The sequence below is a fragment of the Polypterus senegalus genome, chromosome 15 (assembly GCF_016835505.1).
Source record: "Polypterus senegalus isolate Bchr_013 chromosome 15, ASM1683550v1, whole genome shotgun sequence".
NCBI classification, from domain to species: Eukaryota; Metazoa; Chordata; class Cladistia; order Polypteriformes; family Polypteridae; genus Polypterus; species Polypterus senegalus.
Genome location: NC_053168.1, coordinates 40,616,923 through 40,640,649, shown reverse-complemented (window position 1 = coordinate 40,640,649; position 23,727 = coordinate 40,616,923). Strand labels below are relative to the sequence as shown.

The 23,727-nt window shown below is 38.8% G+C and overlaps 1 protein-coding gene across 1 annotated transcript in view; it reads left to right on the top strand.

The window, feature by feature from the left end:
- Window positions 1-21,808, top strand: part of ube2e2 (ubiquitin-conjugating enzyme E2E 2) — a 424,382-nt gene extending 402,574 nt beyond the window's left edge. Inside the window, exon 6 of the mRNA XM_039736653.1 lies at window positions 21,085-21,808. Within this exon, the coding sequence (XP_039592587.1) occupies window positions 21,085-21,182 (98 nt within the window). The 3' untranslated portion in view covers window positions 21,183-21,808. The remainder of the gene's footprint in view (window positions 1-21,084) is intronic.
- The last annotated feature ends 1,919 nt before the right edge of the window (window positions 21,809-23,727 follow it).

The window sequence follows — 23,727 nt, the reverse complement described above, 5'->3', positions numbered from 1 at the left end:
CATTCATGTTAATCAATCTAATATGTTACATAATGTAATACAGCCAATTTTATAACACTTCCATTTCATCCGCATCTAACCACACAACATTTCTTTCAGAGCAGCCTTTCAGTACTTCATTGTTTAATGCCCTTTAGGAAAATCACAGAATGTGTTGAGCAATGGATTTCTCTTTTGGTAAAAGGATGTTTTCAGTAGCTAAAATGAACTTCCTTAAGGGCAGTGCTGGGTAAGTAAAGAGCAGATTACACAGTAGGCTCTCAGCATACAGATTCATATACTCCTTATGCTATTTATAGGAGTTGCTGTACCCTTTTTGACAAAGCGTACAAAAACCTTTCACTGGTCTAAAGCAGTGACACCTGCAAATCAGTGCTGTTTACCTTTGATGTTATGCTACAGTTGTGTTAGTGTACAGTTCAAAAAATGCATGCACTTTCATTCTGTGGCCATGTTTATGCTATAAAATTTTTCTTTTGAAATAATTTTCTAGAATGTAATTATTGTGCTTGGTTCAAAAGTCTCACTTTTATCAGATTTTCTGGAATGGAGTCTCATTTTATAGAGTAACCAGGAACATGGGCTTCTAGGGATATTCTGCCTCTTTGCTGTTATTTTATACTGATGAGATTTTCATGAAGAATGTCTGGTTTCTTCACTGGATTTAGTCAATGCTTGCTTGCTGTCCATTTACACAGTTCCTCACTGGAAAGAAAGTCCATAAGGAATAGGATAGAATATGTAGTTTTATAAAGGAAGCAAAATAAAATAAATTATGAAATTCTTAGGGCATTCTGGTGACTCCTACAAAGCTAAAGGTTTGGTAAGTAACGGACAATTCTCATGTACCTGATTTCCTGGAGAAGCGCCACTTGTTTCAAGTTAACGCCTTATTTTCCTGCGGTGACTCCACTCAACATCAGGTTGGGGCTGAATTTCTAGCAGGTGTCCCCACTTATTGATTCCCTCGGCTCCAAGTGGTCCAGAATTTTGCTAGAAGAGTTTTAATTCAGACCCACAACAGTTAACACATAATGAATGCCCTTTCTGTTCAGTCTTCACTGTCCCCCTCTGTCTTCTAGGATTGAATACAAAATCCTTTTTGCTTACCTACTGTGTAAAGTTACAGATGGTCTTGCATTCAACAACATAAATAACCTTCTCCATTACTAATAAGATACGCAGACTCCATTCTCTTAATAAGCAATTTCAAACCTATCTCTTCAGGAAGACATTTAACTTAAAGTGACAGTCGTACCTCCTCTCAGTTCCTTTCCTTATGTTATAACTTTTATGAAAGAGTTCTGTGTCAATAACTATTTTATTTGTTCATTGTCTTTTAATTTCTTTTTGTTTTCTTGTATTAATAAATAATTTGGAGTTTTGTTGATTTATGTTTTAGTTGGTCTTTAATATATTGATGCTAATTTGTATTTAGTGATTTTGTTTTTGGTTCTTCTATTCCTAATGTGCACTTTTGAATATTTTCGTAACATAAATAAAAGGTACTATTAATTTCATTATTTTTGTTATAATTATTAAATCCGATCTGACAAAATTACATTCAGAGTCATTAGAATCAGGAAAAGAACCCAAAACTGGACATAAAGACCAGTTCATCACAGGGACCTGTCACTTACATGGCCACGTTATCACTCACATCGGGACCAATTTGGAATCGCTAGTTAACACAAATGCTCATTTTTGGAAAGTGAGAGGGAAACTGGAATTTTGTTTGGGTAGTGTGGGAGGCAGAAACCAGTGTTTTGGAGAATTTAGAGAACATATAGTAAAATCTCTTCATATACACTGAAGAAGAGTCACAGGAAGATTTACAGACAGGAAATGGGTATGTAATATAAGAGAGTGAGAAAGAAATACATAGGTGAGAATTCAGCATGAAAGGTTCTTGAAGCAATAAACAAGACACAAAATAGCATTTGCTATCAAACCCACTTAAGTTTGGCAGGGGTCTGTCCCATGAATATGGGGTATAAGACACGGACCAGCCTGGCTGGGGCATATTAAACAACAGATAGCCAAACAAATCCTGACACATGGAGAGTACAGATTTTGGATTTCATCTTTAGGAATCATTGACGGTTAATGACAGAGCGAGGAGCGGAATGTTTAAAGATGAAACAGGATTCTCCTGTGCTGTCTTTTGCTGGTACAGGTTTTTAATAATAATAAATAATAATAATAATAATAATACATTTTATTTATATAGCGCCTTTCCCATGCTCAAGGCACTTACAGAACATAAGAAAGAACGGCAGGGTATACAGTATATAGCATAGTACAAAGCAAATTAATAAATAAGAAGATTAAGACAGTAAACTCAGAGAAAGCCTAACAGACAACAGAATTGATGGTCTGCACACACACACACACACAGGTTACATGAGCATCTTGACAGAGAGGTAAACTGAGAGAAGGGGAATGAAGTCAAATAGAGCTAAAAGCCTTCCTGAACAGATGAGTTTTAAGTTGTTTTTTAAAAGAATTCATGGAGTCAGCTGACCTGATTAATTTCGGTAGGTCATTCCAGAGTCTGGGCGCTATACAGCTGAAGGCCCTGTCACCCATGGAGTGAAGATTAGTGTGGGGCACAACAAGATTGCCAGAATCAGAGGACCTTAGTGGACGGGCAGGCACATAGTGATGGAGAAGGTCACTGATGTAGTTTTTCTAGTCCAGTTGCTGTCAGTGAAATTTTGCTTCCGATTGAAATTCATTTCCTGTGTTTGGAGTATCCTGTTTCAGAGTAAGTTTGTGACAGTACTGTCATCTAGGAGAAAACTTTTTATCTTTTATATATATTAACACAATTCATAAAGCACTGTTTGGCCAATTAGATTAGCCTTGAATTGAAATATTTGGTGCAGCACGACTTTTTCAACATGTTGGAAAAGAGTAAGAATAAAAACCTCAAAGTTTTTACCGTGAAATTGTTTTTCTGTTTGTAAGCTTTAACTATGTTGTTATTTTCCAAATGCTTGCTATTAATTTTCATAAAGTATATGGGAATGTTGTCTAAGTATCTTATTTTGCACAAAGATATGATATTGTTGAATATTTCTACTGTCCAGTCATTTTGTTAAAATGTTTCTTTTTTAGGGGAATTAAGTGGTTGTGATAATTGCATCATTTACTGTACGCACACATCATGCTGCCAGGAGTATTTTGTTTTTCTGTGTTTCTAACAAACAATGGTGTCAGGTAGAGCTGGTTATGGTATAACTTAATAACTATTATTTTTTTTTTAAATAAGACAGCAAACACACACCTGACTGACTTTGAAAAAATGTTAATAGCTCATCTTAATGGCTTGTGATTTGTGGCCCAGTGAAGAGGATATTTTTTGTGACAGGTTTAGATGGTACAGGTAGGGGAAGGGACTAGTAGCATTTTAGAAAAGTGAGAAAGGATCTGTGCCGGGGTATCGTATGCAGTTGTTACTCTACTGGGTGCCAAAGCAGGGCTATAGATGTTGGCATCCAAGGCCCAGAGAATGGGCTGTGTAGTGTTCCCTCAAAACTCTAATGGACAGGCAGCCCAGCAGATGCCAGGAATGTCCTGGTGATAGCACTAGTACAGAGAATGAAGAGGTCCACCCCTTTAGCATAAAATCAGGCTTATGGTTGCAGGGACACAGATGGTTAACTGCTGAAATAAGCCCCTTATTTGTGTGAAATCTGCATTGGCAAAATGTAATCAAGCAGTACAAATTAAAGTGTTAATGTCTAAAACAAAATAAGCAGGCCTTACCAACACTATCTGGGTCCAAATTTCTAAAAAATCAGTTTCACTTGGTAAAAATGATTAGTATACAGTTTCTGCCTGTAGTCGTGGCTAGAGTATTTAGTATCAGTATACAAATACCATTTAATGTGACACAACTCAAAAAAACATTCAGTACTAAATAGTTAAGAAAGAAACAAGTTGGAAACACTTATAAAGGGAGAGTTTCCCACAATAGACACTCTTTTGTTAATTTGATACTTGTTTCCAAACCTCTGTGTCAAGTGTTGGGGAGCTGGATCACCCCCCAGTGCCCACAAAACCCACACAGACACAGGGAGAACAGGCAAAATCCATGCAGGGAAGACGCGGGACATGAACCTTGGTCTCAGTACTGCGAGGCAGCAATACTTTTAGGATGGCAAGTGGGTGAGCCATCCTGCCTGGTAAATGGGGACTTGTGTTCATAGACCCAGAGAGGCTGCATCTTGTTTTATTGTGATTTTAAATGTGTTCTTCCTACACTCATCCCCTCTAGGCTATCTAACAAATAACCCATTATTGTTTATTTATTACGTTATTCTGGCTATAAAGGTCACAACAATGCTGCCCCGTGTTTTTGATGGGAGGCACAGAATAATTTATTGTAAATCAGATAAATCAGCCGTATTTGTTCATGGTGACTGAGCTAACAATAAAGTCTCCAAGTTGCTGGGAAAGGCATAAATGGGAAAAGAGCATTTTACCATTTCTCTGACCCATATCCATGAGAAAATTCCTTACAACTACAAACCATATCACCAATTTTTAAAAAGTGAAAGTGAAATGTCAGCATGTTACTGTGTCACGTCCCCAGGTGAAAAGTGTGAAGAAAAGAAACACACTGAGTAGATGATAGAAGTGAACCTAACGTGAAAATGGATTGCCCACCTCTCCATTAAACACAACGTAAGCAGCATTAAGAATAAGACAAAATCATGCAGGCTGAGACATGGGTGACTGAACCCAGATCTGTTCAGCTCTGAGATAACATATTAATTCCATGCTGACAGGTAAAACCCTTCTTAATCAGGTTTAACATCTGTCAATAGTGAAGGGATATTTTTATATGCAATCAATACATACAATTCACTTCTTTTTGTCTGTCTGTGCTGTACCCATCTGTATGGACATTTCAAATGTAAGGAATCACAGTAAGCCTGTACCTGCAGTGTAAAATAATAAAAAGAAAATTCTCAGAAGACCAAAGCAATGCTCCAGATAATAAGCATAAACGAAAAAGTAGAAAAAGCAAAAAGCATTTTCAAAGTGCTGAAAGAGTGACGGAGCTTCAGCGATCACAGCAGGTCAGTCAGACACACAAAGACGTTACTGCAGTAGGTGTACTTAAAAGCTTCTCACAAAAGTCAACTCTGTAGATCATGGCGTGGATTCCCAATGAAGTTGCTGTGGCATTGGCACAACTAGCCATTTGCCACAGGTTGCTTCATCAATTAAAAGTCTGTTTAATTTTATTCTGTTTTATTCTAGCATTTCTGGTAGATACCTGCTAGTATCATTTAGTTTACCGTATGTCCACTGTACAGAAGTGGTGACCTAAGTCAATCGTATTTCAATGTGCTTATAGGGCAGGGAGAAAAAGATGTAGAGTGTGAACATTACACCTGTGTCAGAAGACATTGTAAGAAATCTTCTTTTCAGTAATCCTTAAATGTGCCACTTTTTTTCGTCAAGTCTTTCATCATTCATCAAGATGTAAGGTGCATACCGTGGATATTTATGTAAGAGACATGTGGGTGTGGAGTCAGCCATATGTTTATGTACTTTTGCTTTCTTCTTTGCGCACTCTTACTCAGACAACTGTTGTGTGACTTGAGAAAAGAAGCTACACAGTGGATAAACAGGTTGTAATTGCTGCTTCACGCTGAAGCCTAAGGCTACAAGCCCTCAGAAAGTCAATCAGTTAAAATTAAGGATCGCTGTTTGTGTTACATACCTGAGACTGGACTCTGAGACAGAGTACCCATGTTTTTGTGAATGATAGAAAGATTTATATCTTTATCTCCAAAAAAAAGAGACAAAAGGCAGTAGGGTGGCATATTGATTACTGCCATTACCTTACAGATACAGCATCCTGGATTCTGCTCCATGGCTTGTCATTGCCTGTGTGAAAATTGCACACTCTTCCATGTCTGTGTGGATTTTATTCCAGGTTTTGGTAATTCTGAGGTGGCCATGCGTGCATGAGTGGAGCCTGTGATCATCTGGCACCGTGTCCAGTGCTGCTGGGATAAAATCTGGCCTCATTGACACTGAAATAGATTAAGTAGGTTTAAGAATGTTGTTCTGTTATGTAAGATTGGAATAATATTTGAAGTAACCAATTAACAACAACAACAACATTTATTTATATAGCACATTTTCATACAAATTAACGGTACCAAATATGAAAATAAAAGCAGTAGTGCTGATCATATAAAGTTGGGTGTTCTTTTATATATGTAAAATTAAAGATTTGTACTGTTCTATATGTAAATCTAAACTGTACTCCATAAAGAAAGCTATGCAGAATTAACTGAATTAATCCTGTCACCAGGTACATTGACTTTTTATTGGAAGACTGCACCGTGCTTTAAAATAGCAGAATGTGCTAATTTAATTTGCAGTTCTTTAGAGACCATATGTGAGAGCAAACACTTTACTGATTGACTGCTGCACATAATATAACAAATGTGCACAGTTTGTGTTAAATTTTACATTTTTATGAAGTACTAAGAACAATATTTAGTATAGACAATGGCATGTTATAAGGTAATGAATCTAGTGCTGGTGTTCAAATGATTCAGATCTCTCAAATGTGAAAACTTAATTGGAATGACCTTCACACAGCTCATGTTCTCCTTTATCTTTCCATTGTGTAACTTGGATCGCTATCTAATGTGCTAATCCAGTGCCACAACAGGGCTTCTTTTCTCAGTTTTAGTCACAGTTTACAAATGTAGTTGGGCAATGATTCAACCAGATGAATAAATGAATGAATGACTAGCCATTTTTGTTACTGTCCAAATCATTTTTATATGGCTTTGTTAATATTCCCAGACCTCACAAATTAGGTTAGAAACTAGAAACTCCTGTGCTCATCATTTTACATTAAAAAGCAACTCCCACCATTTATAGATGCCATTATATTGCACATGCTATGTTCACAAATACAGTAACTGGCCTAAAGCAAAGTGACATGGGGGGGTGGTATGTCGATCAGCTAAAAGGAAGAGGAGACTTCAGGGAAATGATTGGTTTGTGTTAGAGATGCTTAGGGTATATGGAGCAGCAGACCATGAAGAGGCCTGTTGTAATGGAGGTAGAAATGCTGAGGCAACAATGGAGGCTAAAGAAGACATTATAGTGCTGGTCAAGTACAGAAGAAAAATGTGTCTTTCTCCTAGAAGGGGCCTAAAATATGAAAAGTGGTGCAAGATTTTTAGCTCTGTTACATTTCCTAGGATCTTATAATTCGAAATCAGTTTGTATTAAAACTCCATAAGTCCAGTCACTTTTTAAAACTATTATTTAGGGTGTCTGTAATGGCAAGTTGGTAAACATATAACATGAGTGGACACCCTAATGATGTCTCTATACACTCAAAATAATGACATGAAGATATAAGAAATGGTATGTTTATTTTAAAAGAATATATATATATATATTCTTTTATACTATTTTATACTATATATATATTCTTTTATACTATTTTTATTCTATATATATATATATATATATATATATTAGTGACAGAGGGTGCTATCGTCCTCTTGAACCCTCGGACAATATGTCAGACACCAAGTAAAAGTCCAATAGTTGACTTTATTAAAAAACAACAGTGCACAAAGCAACCTCCACTCCACAATACTCATTAAATAATCAATCACAATAACAATCCACTGCTCCCAGACGCGTTGCCACCCTTCCACCCAGCTCAGCTCAACGCCCTGGTGTTTTTCCCAGTCTTTTATAGTCCCTGACCCAGAAGTGTTTCCAATCCTTCCGTCCACATGACTTCTTATCACTTCCAGGTGAGATCAAAAGTCCCTACTTCATCCCAGAAGTACGTCTTTCCTTCTGTCGCCTTGACTAAGATGTACTTCCGGGTTATAGGTCAAACCAAAGTCTCTGTGCCTTCCTGCAGTGTCCCCAGGAGGTCCCCGTGGTATCCAGCAGGGCTGTGATGAAAAACTCCACTGTCCATGATGCCCTGCTGGAACTCGGGGCACCTCTGTGTTGCATGCAGGGCTCCACCTGGCACCCTGGGGGTGTTAGCCAGGATAAAAGGCCGGCCATATCCCACTATATATATATATATATATATATATATATATATATATATATATAACACACACACACAGTGGAACCTCTGTTGTTTAACATAGTTCGTTCCTAAAGGCTGTTCTAAAAACCGATTTATTTAAAAATCTGAAACCATTTACCAATAAGAATTAATGTAAAATGGATTAATCTGCTCACAGACCCCTGATGATTGCTTATCTCAACAGAATTTCATGCATAAAGTCATACACAAAAACAGTGAAAATGTATACAATCTAAACACAAAAATAGATAAAATATAGGTGAAAATTTAACTTCACCTTACCTGTACAGAGGAGTTCTTCAGCCCCATGGTGGCTTTAGAGCAGATGTGTACTTTTGTCAACGTGAGGTGTTGAGGGACTAAATCAGCTGTAAAGCTGTGTGTGTGTATATTTGTATGTGTATATATATATATATATATATATATATATATATACAGTGGTGTGAAAAACTATTTGCCCCCTTCCTGATTTCTTATTCTTTTGCATTGTTTGTCACACAAAATGTTTCTGATCATCACACACATTTAACCATTAGTCAAATATAACACAAAATGTAGTTTTCAAATGATGGTTTTTATTATTTAGGGAGAAAAAATCCAAACCTACATGGCCCTGTGTGAAAAAATAATTGCCCCTTGTTAAAAATAACCTAACTGTGGTGTATCACACCTGAGTTCAATTTCCGTAGCCACCCCAGGCCTGATTACTGCCACACCTGTTTCAATCAAGAAATCACTTAAATAGGAGCTGCCTGACACAGAGAAGTAGACCAAAAGCACCTCAAAAGCTAGACAACATGCCAAGATCCAAAGAAATTCAGGAACAAATGAGAACAGAAGTAATTGAGATCTATCAGTCTGGTAAAGGTTATAAAGCCATTTCTAAAGCTTTGGGACTCCAGCGAACCACAGTGAGAGCCATTATCCACAAATGGCAAAAACATGGAACAGTGGTGAACCTTCCCAGGAGTGGCCGGCCGACCAAAATTACCCCAAGAGCGCAGAGACGACTCATCCGAGAGATCACAAAAGACCCCAGGACAACGTCTAAAGAACTGCAGGCCTCGCTTGCCTCAATTAAGGTCAGTGTTCACGACTCCACCATAAGAAAGAGACTGGGCAAAACGGCCTGCATGGCAGATTTCCAAACGCAAACCACTGTTAAGCAAAAGAACATTAGGGCTCGTCTCAATTTTGCTAAGAAACATCTCAATGATTGCCAAGACTTTTGGGAAAATACCTTGTGGACTGATGAGACAAAAGTTGAACTTTTTGGAAGGCAGATGTCCGTTACATCTGCGTAAAAGGAACACAGCATTTCAGAAAAGAACATCATACCAACAGTAAAATATGGTGGTGGTAGTGTGATGGTCTGGGCTTGTTTTGCTGCTTCAGGACCTGGAAGGCTTGCTGTGATAGATGGAACCATGAATTCTACTGTCTACCAAAAAATTCTGAAGGAGAATGTCCGGCCATCTGTTCGTCAACTCAAGCTGAAGCGATCTTGGGTGCTGCAACAGGACAATGACCCAAAATACACCAGCAAATCCACCTCTGAATGGCTGAAGAAAAACAAAATGAAGACTTTGGAATGGCCTAGTCAAAGTCCTGACCTGAATCCAATTGAGATGCTATGGTATGACCTTAAAAAGGCGGTTCATGCTAGAAAACCCTCAAATAAAGCTGAATGACAACAATTCTGCAAAGATGAGTGGGCCAAAATTCCTCCAGAGCGCTGTAAAAGACTCATTGCAAGTTATCACAAACGCTTGATTGCAGTTATTGCTGCTAAGGGTGGCCCAACCAGTTATTAGGTTCAGGGGGCAATTACTTTTTCACACAGGGCCATGTAGGTTTGGATTTTTTCTCCCTAAATAATAAAACCATCATTTAAAAACTGCATTTTGTGTTTACTTGTGTTATATTTGACTAATGGTTAAATGTGTTTGATGATCAGAAACATTTTGTGTGACAAACATGCAAAAGAATAAGAAGAGGAAGGGGGCAAATAGTTTTTCACACCACTGTGTGTGTATATATATATATATATATACACATACATACACACAGACAGTATATAAAATTTTGAGGATTGTCTGTGTGTCACACAATAACTCACAAACTTGAGCCTTGATCTCGGTTTCAATCAACAGCTTATACTGTGATATGTGTAACACTGCCTATGACTTGGATGTGTAGGAAACCTTGGCCACGAAATTAGGTTTTGGGTTCTTTTTATGGCAGGCAGCAACACGACTGCATGCCATATGGCAAACAGTGATGCATTCGTGTTCTGTAGCTGACAGGAATACAACAACGGCACACACCACTGACAAGAAAAGCACTGAGGAATGCAGTGTTGCTGACAGGAAATGAACCGTAGGGAGCTCTGGTGACAGTGAAGCGCATTGCAGAGGCTAGCTGATGATTTTCATTACAAGTATCAGTCATAGACTCTGATTACAAAAGAAAGGGACCATCAAGCACACGGTATGCCTATCAGAAAAAGAGCTGTGGTGACACTGGATGGCAGTGAAGGACATTGTAGCAGCCTTGGTGCTAAGGTTCTGTGTTTTGTGACAGATGCATACACCATCTTATGTTACTAGTACATAAATAAGACAAGATAAAACAAAATTGTTTGCGCCACTTAATCTAGGACCCTTGTGTACATGGTGGAGTTGCACTCCTAACTTGCCCACCTTTCCAGTACCACCAAAGCTGTCTCCCCATTCTCAATTCCTAAATGACTCTCATACAGATTTCTACCTTTCATCAGTGAGCCTTTTCACCAATCGTTTTGCCACCTCTAGACGCAAAAGCCTCCACCCTCAGTCAAATTTAAACTCTTTTCAGGGTTACCTGAATTCACTTCTAAGGCAAGAGGCAGCCCTTATGCGACAGGAATACCAGATTAAAACTGGGGTCCTTGCATCCCTGAGTCCTCAATTGCCTCAAAATGGCTACATCTGTAAGTCTGCTCTCCTTCTACACACTTCTTTAAGCCCACATCACACATCAATTATTTTTCCATTGATTTTCAGTTGTAGCCTTTGTTTATGAAATCTTACCAAGTTGTGGTGAATGCCCATGACCACCAGTCATCCAGTGTGACAATCCCAGTGAGTCACAGCAGACACCAAGTCGTCATAACGCAATCAATCAAGTTTAACTCTCTTAAGTTGTTGGGTGTGTGGGTGTGTGTGCAAGAACTGACAACTACAGATTTCTTAGGTAGAAATAGAATGCATACAAGGAAAGAAGAAAAATGTTAGTTTTGAACCATGCAAATAGAAGGGGGGCTTGTCTCTCCGGTGTTTTATATTTGTCATACCACAGCAGAATGGAAAAAAGAAAAATAAATAGTGTGAGATTGCAGCTGAACTCACCATACTAGAAAAACATACATACAGCCACCAGCATTGTTAGGCAGCACATTATGTGACAGTCAAAATGCAGTGAGATTGCAATATTTTGAAAATCTGAAACTGTGCTCCGAAGTCATAAGTGAGTCATGCAATCCTCCATAGATTTCTAGCCATGTTATGCAATATCCTCAAGTTGACAAGATCCAGCAACTGTAGTTGTTAAGTTTGACATGTTTTTTCACTGGAAATCATATAGTGTGCAGTAACATGGTCTCACTTGTCTTTACCAGGGCTAGTGTACCATCCCTGCTAGTCCTCCATAGTCTAAGCACACACCTAATGAGAGACCTTTTGACCTGGGGGTCTTGTCACTTCCAACCAGCTCTTTATGGCCTCTTTCTGGCTCTTTCTCTCAGTATGTAGAGGGTGATGCAGTCCACGCATCTGCTAGATTATCTTGCCTCTAGCTCTCCACTGTGTTGCCCCTAGTCCTGGTGCGGTACATGACAGTATCTACTTCCATCTAGTGGTCCGTGACTTTCCATTGGCATGCCGAGTTTCTCTTTCCCTGCAGGTGTTTTATTTTTTGTGCAGGTCCTCCCTCTGCCCATTGCTGTGTAGTTGGCACCCTTCTCTCGCCAGCCTTCACAATGAAAACACTTGTATTATGGGTGTACATTTGTAAAGCACTTTGATATCGGGAAGACTCTGCAAGTAAAACATAAAATATAAAGTGCTAAGTACTACAGCTTAAGGTAAAAGGCAGTTAACTAGCGTATGTAATATTGCATTATAACTAACTAACTAAAAAGTTTTTAATTCTGTGTCCATCTGCTGTGTTATTAATTAACTACTACAATGTCAGACCATGCTGCCAAAAATTGCTCTGCTCACCAGAAAATGTTAATTCCTTTTTTTTATTTTGTGTTAATGAAACTGAAAAGCAGTAAATAATTCAGTTGTGGAGTACATGAATTTGCAAGTGATGTCATTAACTCCTCCAGAAATTTAATTCTGCCTTTTCACTTTTTGCGCTAGCAATGCCTCGATGTGCTGTATATAATCACGTTGGCTGTTTAACAAACAAGGGCGCAAACCATACATTTCTGAAGGTGATTTTTATCATTTTTCCATTGATGTTTCATTGATCTGGTTTCATACATCATTTAGCAGCACAAATGCTCCGAATGGATCTTCTAGTGCCTGACAGTAACCGCTAGGCCTTTTCATTGTCTCCATTAAATCGCATATCTCCTTCTAGCTTTTCACTAACACAGCGTGAGTAGAATGCCTGCCACAGGCCTTGTATGTAAATATCTATGAAGAGCTTAGCCTTGTTCAGTCACCCTGAAGCACGAGATTCATGGGAGTCCTCATTAGGAGGCAGAAAAGGAGAGCAGAATGTCAGTTAATTAACCCTCCGAGGCATTCATTATCATTCCCAGCACTGTAATCACACAGGATCAGGCCAACCTGTATTTGTTCATTTACATAACCAATGCACCGAGCTATTTCTTTTTCTTAGTTTTATCTTAATTGCTAATAACTGCTTAATTTCTCTTTTTATTGAGCTGGGCAACACCTTTAGGTTTCCTGCAAACAGCCAACCTTGATTGCACATCCACATGACTGTTTTCTGGTAGACATAGTACAGTGGCTGCTTCATAATTTCCATTTAGTGGATTTGTTAACATGTTTATGAGACAGAAATGTATCAAATTAGTGCAGGCATAATATTGTGTACTTTGTCGTGGTAGTTTATTTATTTTGCACTGCTAATATTTGTTTGTTATTTCTTGACTTGACAGTGTAAGTACTAAATGTTTCTTGGATTGAGACCAAGAGCAGGACAGCCTTTTAGAACAATGCACTGACTACACAGATAACATATGCCAGGGTACTCCGATATGGGCACCTTCGTTTATAAGACTTACTGCTTGGTGCATTTTGCTATCTTAAAGGGGCACTAATGAATACTTCCAAACACAATAAACAAAGAAGTATCTCCTTCCTTTTGAAGAGGTTCAAAAGCAGAAAATTAAAGCCTGGCTGCCCCATTAGACCTACCTAAACACAGAACTTGGTCCCTGTTTATTACATGGAGTGCCTAAGACACTTTGCCACTTTTAATACTAAATACCCTCTTCCTTTCTTCCCCTAAAACTCCATGCTGCTGTGCCTTATGAATGGAAGGTACTTTTAAACTTTGATCCTATCAGTGAATTTCTCCTGAGCCATCCCAGGACACTTGCCCATTGGAGTGGTGAGAAGGAATCCACATATAAGTTAAGAAGTCTCCCTGCTGCCACCTACCAGCCTGGAGTCCTCTTACCTTGTTTCTCCTTAGTCCTTTATTCATATCTGAGCCCCAGGATCAGTTGTCTCTGGGGCTCCATCAATTATATTGGGACATAACATCCCCTACCCGGGAGACCATTGTCTTCAGGAGCAAAGAATACATCAGGTAAGATGATTTGTGGTTTCTATTAATTAAAATGAAGGTCTGTATTTTAATACATTATTTTATCTTCCCTGTAAACTGAAGGTTGGCGATGGGGGTTTAAAAATTGACTATCGAGTTGAGTTTGGTTTCTGATTCTATGATGTTCAGAACATTAACAAAAGTTGATTTTAGCATGGTATCTGTATGTGTACCTTTCTGTGGAAAATCAAAAATGGCTTTCCTGTTTTAAAATTAAAATTTTTGTCAGGAAATTATGCCCTTTCTTTACATTGTGTAGAGCACCTGGATGTCTACACCTCAGCAAAGATAAAACATGCTAAAACGAGCAGTTCCGAAGATATCTGCCCCGAATGCCAAGAACCATGTGCATTGAATAAATTCCCGAAAAAATGCTTCAAAGAAGTTGCATCGAGCTTGCCTTGCTACAGATTCCTGGCTAACGTTTTTGGTCCCGTTCAGTCGACTACCTATCCCTATAACCTTCAAAAACAGTCTGACCTCTGTCTTACAATAACTACTCTAAAAAGTGTTTATTTTAACTGGACTTTTTTCAGTATGCTCCAACATGGAACCAGGCATATTGTTTTGCTACAGTTTTGCAGAAGTAGTTTTTGTGCCACATAATTTATTACAATATACATGTATGCACACACAACCGCCCACGCACAACAGAAATACACACTCAAAGAAATGTATAAGTGAAGAGGGTTTCAGATTACATACTGTTAATTTCATTCAATTACCTGTTCATTTTACTCAGCATGTTTGTGTACATAATAAATATTATAAAAGTTAATGTTACTTGATTCTATATTATTGTACAGGACAATCACTTGTAGAATTTTGTAAAATGTTCCATTGAGTGATTTCCTGCTGCATCACTAAAGTGCCGGCAGTTACACGGAAGGGCTGTGCGGACCAAGTGCCGGCATTTACCAAGCCACTGGAGATTGGTGATGCACTGCATGTCAATTGGACAGGAGAGGAGGAATTTACTTGGCACAAATGACAGTACTACTACTGTAGTGCCTGGCATCATGTCACATTGTCAATGCACTTACCACTAGGACATTTTGCATAATGTCAAGTTGTTAGTATTTGTCATCTCTACCAGCTCTCCGCTGTAATTTAAACAGAAGGATATAATGTTTTTTCATGCTGTATATCGGGGTGCCCAATACGTCAACCGTGATCGACCAGTAGATCGTAAAGGTAGTGCAGGTAGATTGCATTGCATTCAAAAAGAATTTTTTTTAAACGTTAGGCTATCATATATCCTACCTATGGCATTTGCTACTTGATTGACATACAGGGCGGCCAGTCTGAGATCTCTTTTCTTCTACACACTGGTCATCCCGCACGCATGACCAAATGCGCAAAATACTGCAAAACTCTGGCTATCTAAGTGATCTAGTTAGCCTTCCAATTTATATCGACTAAAGAAGGGATTTAAAAAAAAATTTGTTGGTTATGGACTGGATGTGGAATTGGAAGAGGATTTTTTTCTCTCAGAATGTCACAATCGAAGTGCATTTGTCTGATCTGAAGAAAAATGTGGAAAGGCACTTTCGAACTGTTCATAAAAACTACAAAACTGACTTCCTTCCGAAAAGTGATCTGAGAAAGAGAAAGGAGAGGGAAATAAAATCGCAGTTAATCAGAGCACCGTCATTTTTCACTCGGTTGAATTCAAAATCAAAAGCTGACACACCGAAGCATCGTTCCGGGTGAGTCACTCGATCATTAAGCATAAGAAGATGGAGAGATGATAAAAGATGCCTTTGTTGAGACAGATGGCTAGGGAGAAATTCCTGCTGAGATTTCAAGATGCCTGGCCGGCGAAAAAGGAGTTTCTCCTTGTCATTAAACATGCAGAATACAAGCAACTTAATAACTATCAATGGCCGCTAGACTTGCCATTTTTTTTTCTGATCTGACCAACATGTTGAATGAGCTTAATTTACAGCTGCAAGGAAAAGAGAAAACCATGGTCAATATGATTAGCTCAGTTAATGCTTTCAAACGAAAAATGCAACATCTGTCCTCAAAGCTGCAGCGCCTTGATTTGGGGAACATCCAAAACCTCGCGTCAGAGCTGGAGACACAATGGAAGGCGTGTGTGCAACTTGACAGCATACGCTACAGAGAGCAGATTGAAAACTGTCTGTCAGACTTTATCTAATGGAAAAAAAGTAACGATTCGAGTGTTGCCCAATGTAGCGGAGTAAGAGTAGCATCTCTTCTTCACAAATATACTCAAGTAAAAGTAAAAAGTATGGTGCAGTAAAACTACTCTTAGAAGTACAATTTTTTTTAAAAGTTACTCAAGTAAATGTAACGGAGTAAATGTAACTTGTTACTACCCACCACTAATACTTTATATATATATATATATATAAATATATATTTATATAATTTTTTAATGTAGGTAAATCATTTTGACCTGGTCATTTTAAAAGTAGCTTGCAAGCTGAAAAAGTGTGGGCACCCCTGCTGTATATCATAAGCAAAAAATGTATTTTCACTCAAGTTCTACACTACTGATATAGAAAAATGTGGAACATTTTATTATAAAGTGCTTTTCTCCACCATAAAGATTACCCAAAGAAATCAAGAAAACAACTCTGCCCCTCAAGCAGGCCTACCTTACATTCCTGTGTTTTATTTCTTCTCCTTGTCCCCAAGTACAAGGGGTTAACTTGCCCATCTTAACACAATAGCAGTTTTTCGTCACCTTTTCACTTTAAATAAAGCATGTCCTGAGCCTGGCCACATGCCCTCTCCTGCAGTGACCCATTGACCCAGCTCACTTCTTCATAATAGGCTCATCAGCCTACTGATGTTTCCTCTTTTGTTCAGCCCTGCATGCTGGCCTATATTCAGGTCCTGCTGTGGAATCAGTACAGCAGCTCTCATAATTTGAAGTAAAGTTACTACCCCCTAGTGGCAACCTGCGGTCCATACTTGTTCCTATTGGGATTCTCCCTCACCAGTTGTGGCCCATTGTTAGACCTTTTCATTTTCCCAGTAGATCTCCATGGATGGCCTGATAGCCTTCTTCATATGTCATGTTTTTGATTTCACAGTATTCTTTTCTGCATAGCTGCCATGTTTCTTTTTCTTTAGTCCTACCACTCAGAGACATGTTAGTGAAATGTACAGTGTGTGCGATCAAGAGATAGAGTCCAGAGCCATGTGCAACACCAAGGGAATCAAAGGTATACATTTGTAAGTGTGTGCTGTTGTAGCAGACCCATAAAGTGACCCCATAATCAGGGTTTAAAATGTTTCTGCTCATATGGTTTTGTGTGACTGGATTTCTTAAAAAATGGATGCACCACCAGCCACCACCTTATTGTTGACAAAGTCTTTTTGTTTTCTTTTGAAGGAAACATTTCAGTGAAATGACTGCATCTTCCTGTGCAAGAATCCATTCCAGCCAGAGTGCACCGGCTTTAATTCAAAGAAGCCACTAAAGACTTGTGATTGTAGCTGTCATCTCTAGTGTTAACATGAAATGATTATTTTTGATTTCATTTTTCAAAGGTTGAATCAGTAGGAGTCTAATTTCAATATGGTGATTTCTTTTTAGTGATTAGCAGCTTGAGTAGGAGTGTAAAGCGGGAAGTGATGTGTTTCATTAGGATGAAGGTTCATCTTGCACAGGGGAGCGCTGCTTAATGCAGAAACTCACAAGGTATACTCTTTCGCATGTAGCACCTTCAGGCGAGGGTGCAGAATTAGTTTTGGGTTTATATTTATTCTCAGGTATCAGAGTCAGTGCTTATGACTAAATGGCAATAAAAAATACCAAGTGCATTCAGCAAAGAGCAATGGCTCCATGGACTGACAACGTCAATGCTTGAGAATGCAATATGGAAAGGTTGTTTAACTTACAGTGCCACCTCAGAGCAACAAGGCCTCAAAATAGCAACAACAACAAAAAGTACTCATGACACATACAATTTATGCTCACCTTGTGTTAAATATTTCATTGTACAATTTACATCAGGCTATGTAGAGAGACTCCCAATAAAAGTCAGCAGAAACACAGCAGTTATCAGAGGTGTTCTTGCTGCTGCAGCCTTTATCCTCTCCTTGGGTCTCATTTATAAAACGTTTGTGGGAAATGAATATGGCAAAAAAGCACATTTATAAAACCTAGAGTGTGTATATTTTCACGCATTGTTACCTTTATAAATCACAATCATTTTGTAAATCTGCGTACATGAACGTGCCTTGGATCCTCGTGGTTTCCGCCTTGAAACATCCACATAAGGAGCACACTTAACCTCATATTTATGTAATCACGATGATGCAGCAGCGCTTCATTGGCTCATAGTGCAGCCTCCCACCTGATGCATCAAGACTCTGCCAAGAGTATGTGGCTGCACTCTGCAACTCCATACACAGAATCATGTACCATATTATAGCGGTGTGTTCTGGGGGTCGTGGAAAGGTGCAAGGTTCTGGTTGTCTGAACAGGTAGCTGCTATTACCTGGCACATGTAATGACATGATGGCAGTTACAATGAATAGTACAGGCCATATAAAAAGCTGAGGGTGTAACCAGTTACCTTACCAACAAGCCAGCTACAATGTCCAGCACCATCACATCTGTCAAACCTACTTTACCTCAAAATAAATGAATTATGGGTTGATCCAGACCACAACATTTTGTCAGTCCCATTTTGGCATCACACATGACTCGTGCATTATTGGAATGTCACTTCTTACAGTTAATAAAAGCAGTTTCATTCGTGCTTGGTGCCCTTATTGCTTTATGAATGCAGTCAATTGTTCCAGTTATGTTAGGAGAGTTGGGTACTGCTGAAAATTGCCTTATTATTTAGGCAAAAACATTTTATATTTTATTTATGTACTCCCACACCCTAGAGAAACTGGATGTAGCACTTCACTAATCAATAAGGGCTTCCAGCATTACAAGCATGACCCAGTGAAGCTTGGCTGAGATATTCCTAACCTGTCAGCCAGTTCCCTGAGAAGTGACAACAAGTAGCTAATACAAACTAGAAAAAAAAACAAATACAGATCGTTGGCCCTCCTAAGAATACAGTCTGTACATCATGTTCATCACATTTTGAGATGCAGTATGTTTGTCTAATAGCAGCTCATTGATATGATTTATTATGTGTGCAAATTATGACTTAGCTAGTTTGGCTGCATTTCCCTACCAGACCAAGGGTGTTGTCATTTCAGTTTCTCAGAAATGTTGCGTACGGGAAGGTCAGAGTTGCCATGAATGTGCAAACATTCTCCCTGTTTCATTTATAAATTATGACTTCTGTGTGGAACGCAGCATACGCACAATTGGAGCCTCTTTTTGTATAGTTTTATAAATCTGACCCCAGGTGCTGTCAGACTCTGCAGAGGTTTACAGGGTGGAAGGTTAAAGAGGGGTGCAATTCAGAAGTCTTAGGATTTAAGTCAGCAGCTGTAGTGCTCTAGGATGTCTAGGGTTTAGTGGTTGTGGGGTGTCTATTACTACATTTTATGAAATAATAATGATCTCCTGGTCTTTGAGATTTGTGTATCTCAGTATGTCCTCTCTCAAGGCACAACACATGCTACATCAAAGAGACATGTGCATTGTTAATTGTTACTTTAAATTGGGCATGTGTGAGTGAACGTAGATGTGTGTGAGACTGTGTCCTGTGATGAACTGGCACCATATATGCAGGTTTATTTTTATCCCAGCACACCATGATGCTGAATTAGACTCCACCACAACAACTCTGCACCGGATTATCTATTGAAAGTGGTGGTGTGGATTGATGTGTGTGAGGAATGGCCAGGAGCCTGGGAAGGACAAGGGGAGACAGCATTCACAGGGCATTGTCTCCCGAGGAATACTAGATGGTAGCCCCCCTGGGTTGTAGCAGTGCCACGGTTTCCCACAGGGCATCATGGAACTTGGGCTTTGTCCACTCAGCCTTCTTGGATTCAGTGGGTGCTCCTGGGCTAAGCCTTGCAGACACCGGACGTTCTTATTGGGATAATATAAAACAAACTGCCTGCCATAGCTCAGGGAGCCAGAGTCAGGAGGAAGGAGGGCAAAGCTTGCTGAAAGGAGCAGAGGAGGCAGAGGCAAAAAGGAAGAAGTCAGAGAGTTACAGATGGAAGACGAAGAGTATTCCTGTGTGCTGCTTTGTGACTGTGCTGTGGGAAATTCTTCCTGGGGAAGAGTTTCCTGAAATAAACTCTCCTCTACATTTTATACTTGTGTCTGAGCCTTTGTATCTGTTGTTTGGGAAACTAGAGCACCCCCTGATGTCCACATGTACCATACCTGTAAGTGGCTGTGGGATGGTATGCGTCATGAAAATATGCAATATACAATCCATCCTTTTCCCCAAATCCTTTATTTTGTAGAGTCTTATCACTTTTTTGATTCGTCTTATCAATGTGAATAAAAATGTCAGTAATCTATGACAGAGGTAAGATTATAATATACATGAAAATGCATATTTAATTTTAAATGTAAAAAGCTACAAACACTGTCCTCAGTGGCTAACAAAATGAAACACTGAAAATAATAGCAGTACCTTGTCCATTTTTATCAGATATTTTCACTACATTTTTTTTTTTTTACTGTGATTATTTTTTCAGTCTTGAAAACCTCAAGAAACTGCGTTGGTTGAGCTTATTTTTCATTCTTTCCATAACCCAATCATTTTAGTTGTGTTATATCTAGTTTTGTAAGTTTCAGACTTGCAACACTTGCGTGACCAGTTTAACAGTAGTTGGGAGTCCCCTAAAATTCAGCTTTGTGATTTAGTTAATGACACAACATAACGGTGTGACAATGTGATTATGGAAATGTCAGGGGAATTCTGTGTTTCTTGGGCTCATTTTGAAGGTTTATATTGAATATAATGATTTCCCTTTTGCAGAGTGAATGCATCTATGTAAGTGTGCCTTAGTGTTTCTTTTACACTTGGATGAAGCTGTTCTTGACACTTGAGAGTACACTGTAATGTATAATGTGTTCTTTTAACACAGTCACACGTCATTATTGAGGATATGTTTTTATATAAGTAAAAATGATACAAATGACATTTGAGTAAATATTAAATTTCTGAATTGCTAACTTGGCCTTGCTTTCTTGTTCTTTCTTCCAGCTGATCCTCTCGTCGGAAGCATTGCCACACAGTACCTGACCAACAGAGCCGAACATGACAGAATAGCCAGACAGTGGACCAAGAGATATGCCACATAAGTAACAACCCTGTCCTTAATTTGTAAAAGCACATTCACAAAGTGCAACCATAGGCCATCCCCTTCCCTTGTACCCTTTGTTTACCTTTTTGTGGAAAAAATATGTTCCTCGCTGACTTGAAAGCTTCTTTTTTATACAAAGAGTAGACATGGACTTTTGTTTTCAGATTTATTGTAATAGAAGAAAGCTTTATCCTTATCCAGCAATGTTATATCTGTGTTCTTTTCCCTTTAAGCAATCCCAGGAACAAAAGCAGATAAAATCTCGATTCAGTGTAGTGTTTAGAATTACGTTTTTGTACCTTTGTCATGTATGGTGTGTGCATGTTGCCAGGATGGAGGTTTACATTAAGGAGAAATCATGAATCATGAATCACTATGCATCACACATACTGTGCTCATTATTTGTCATTTGTTTTCTTTGTTTATGTTCATTTGTTACATTTTCATTTTTTTGTTTTAATTTTTTTAAGTTTTTTAGATGCAGATTAAGGAATTATCTATTTTGAAGATCTGTATCAAAAGTGCTTGTAAATTTACTAGTTATCTGCCACTACTGACTGTGGATCGGTTTGATGTACACTTGTATCATTAAAACACTTAATAAAACACTGTGGCTGAAAAGAAGGCATGAGCAAATTGGTTGTGCTATCAACTCAAGACCACCACCATTCACTTGGTTACCATACACCGCCTTCCCAAAGACAACAAATTATTTCAGCTTAGTACTTTTTGTTAGTAAGCTGAGGTTTACCACTTGCTTACATCACTTCCTTTTTAAGCACATGCTCTTCTTTTTTTTTCAGTCCAGCAGCCTTAATATAGTGGACTTAATCAGAAGTTTAAGAACGGCTCAGTCTGCTGAGTGAAGATTTGTATGAGGCCAACATCTCGAATACTGGATATTTTCAGCCTTGAAGAGTTTGTTCTTGAACTTGTTGCCTTTTTTCTCCTTTTTTGTCAATTCTAATTTTTCTTTGTGTTGAGTGCGACTACAGAAGTGTGCCTGATAGGGTTTTGGGACGGGTCACTGGCACAGCATCCACTGTTAATCCTGCCTTATGTACAGGGCTGCCTGGATGGTTCGTATGACCCTGTGATGTATTCTTTTATTAATTCTCTTTCAGTAGACTTATCCATACAAAAGTCTTAGGGTGCCACTGGCCCCACTAGAGCCAACATGTACAATGTACTGTGAAAATGCAGATAACATCCATTTACAACTTCATGTTTTAAATTAAGTAGACGAGTAAAGGCTGTCCTTCATGTTGTAATTGTGGAATTTGAATATAAAGTCCCTATTCATAAACTGTGTTCAGGTTTTCACTCTTAAAACGGCAAGTAGGTGACAGGCTAGTAAATCAGGTAGTATAAATCAATCTTTTTTCTGTGCAGTACACACAATTTGCAAGATAGCACACATATACTGTATATACAAACAGAAGTGGTCAGGGAAAGCCACTATCAGGTCTCCTGACCAGCATGAATTAATGGCAGAGTTAGCCATGTCCTCTGCAATGGCCACCACATTGAAGACTGGAGGAGTATTCTTTGTATGTCCAGTTGACTACTGGGCCATTACTTCCACTTGCTCCATCTTTCCTGCTGGCAAAGAAATGATACAAAAGAAGAGGAAACAGAGGAAATTCCCCCAGGAGGCTGGAAGATATCTACGTCCAAAAGAAGGTAACCTATCAAATGCCAGGAATGTCTTAATAGTCTACTCTACTCGTGTACGAGACTATGGAGACTTCTCCAGCGATTCATGTCCAAAATGTGGCAAACTACATTCTCGGACCTACTTAAACCTGGTCAAGGCCATGGGGGCTGGAGCTATACCCTTGTGTGGGGCTGACTGTAATTCTGCTAGGGCAAAAAAGCCAAGCACTTGCAGTGTATAAGAGGTTGAGGCAAATGTTTACTGGTGGGATGGAAGAAAGACCTAAGGAAAGAGACAAAGAGGAGGACGGTATTTGGTGTTTTGTGCTAACCAACAGGTGAGCCATCCATCTGGCATTTGAGGGCTGCGTTTTCTGTCTACCTAACTGATCATTTTCTCTTCTCCTCACTTTCACCCTTTCTCTGTTGTTTATAACCCACTTATTCCTGTTATGTTTTTTTTTTGACTATTTTTATTCTGGGTTGGAGTGCCCTGTAAGAGGCATAATTTTGACATCACATATTGGAGAAACTAAGAAAATTAAAAAGCTTGACAAAGGAGCACTGACGAAAGCATTAGAACACTGGAACAAACAATCAGGCCTACGTAAAAAAGTGGTGTGTGAGTGTTGAGGATATTAATGATAATACTTTGTACATGTGACACCCTGCATTGCATCAAGTAATTCTTTATTTGATATATCTTCTTTTTAAAAAAATGGCAATTGCAATGATTGCTGCATCCTATGAAAAGGGAATTACAGGTTTTTCAACACTGATCGCTGTGACATTGAGTAATTTAGAGATTAATATCAGAAAGTACACCCTTCACACTCAGTTCTCGTATGACACAAGGTCAGTCAACACACGTTTCATTTGAAGGTATT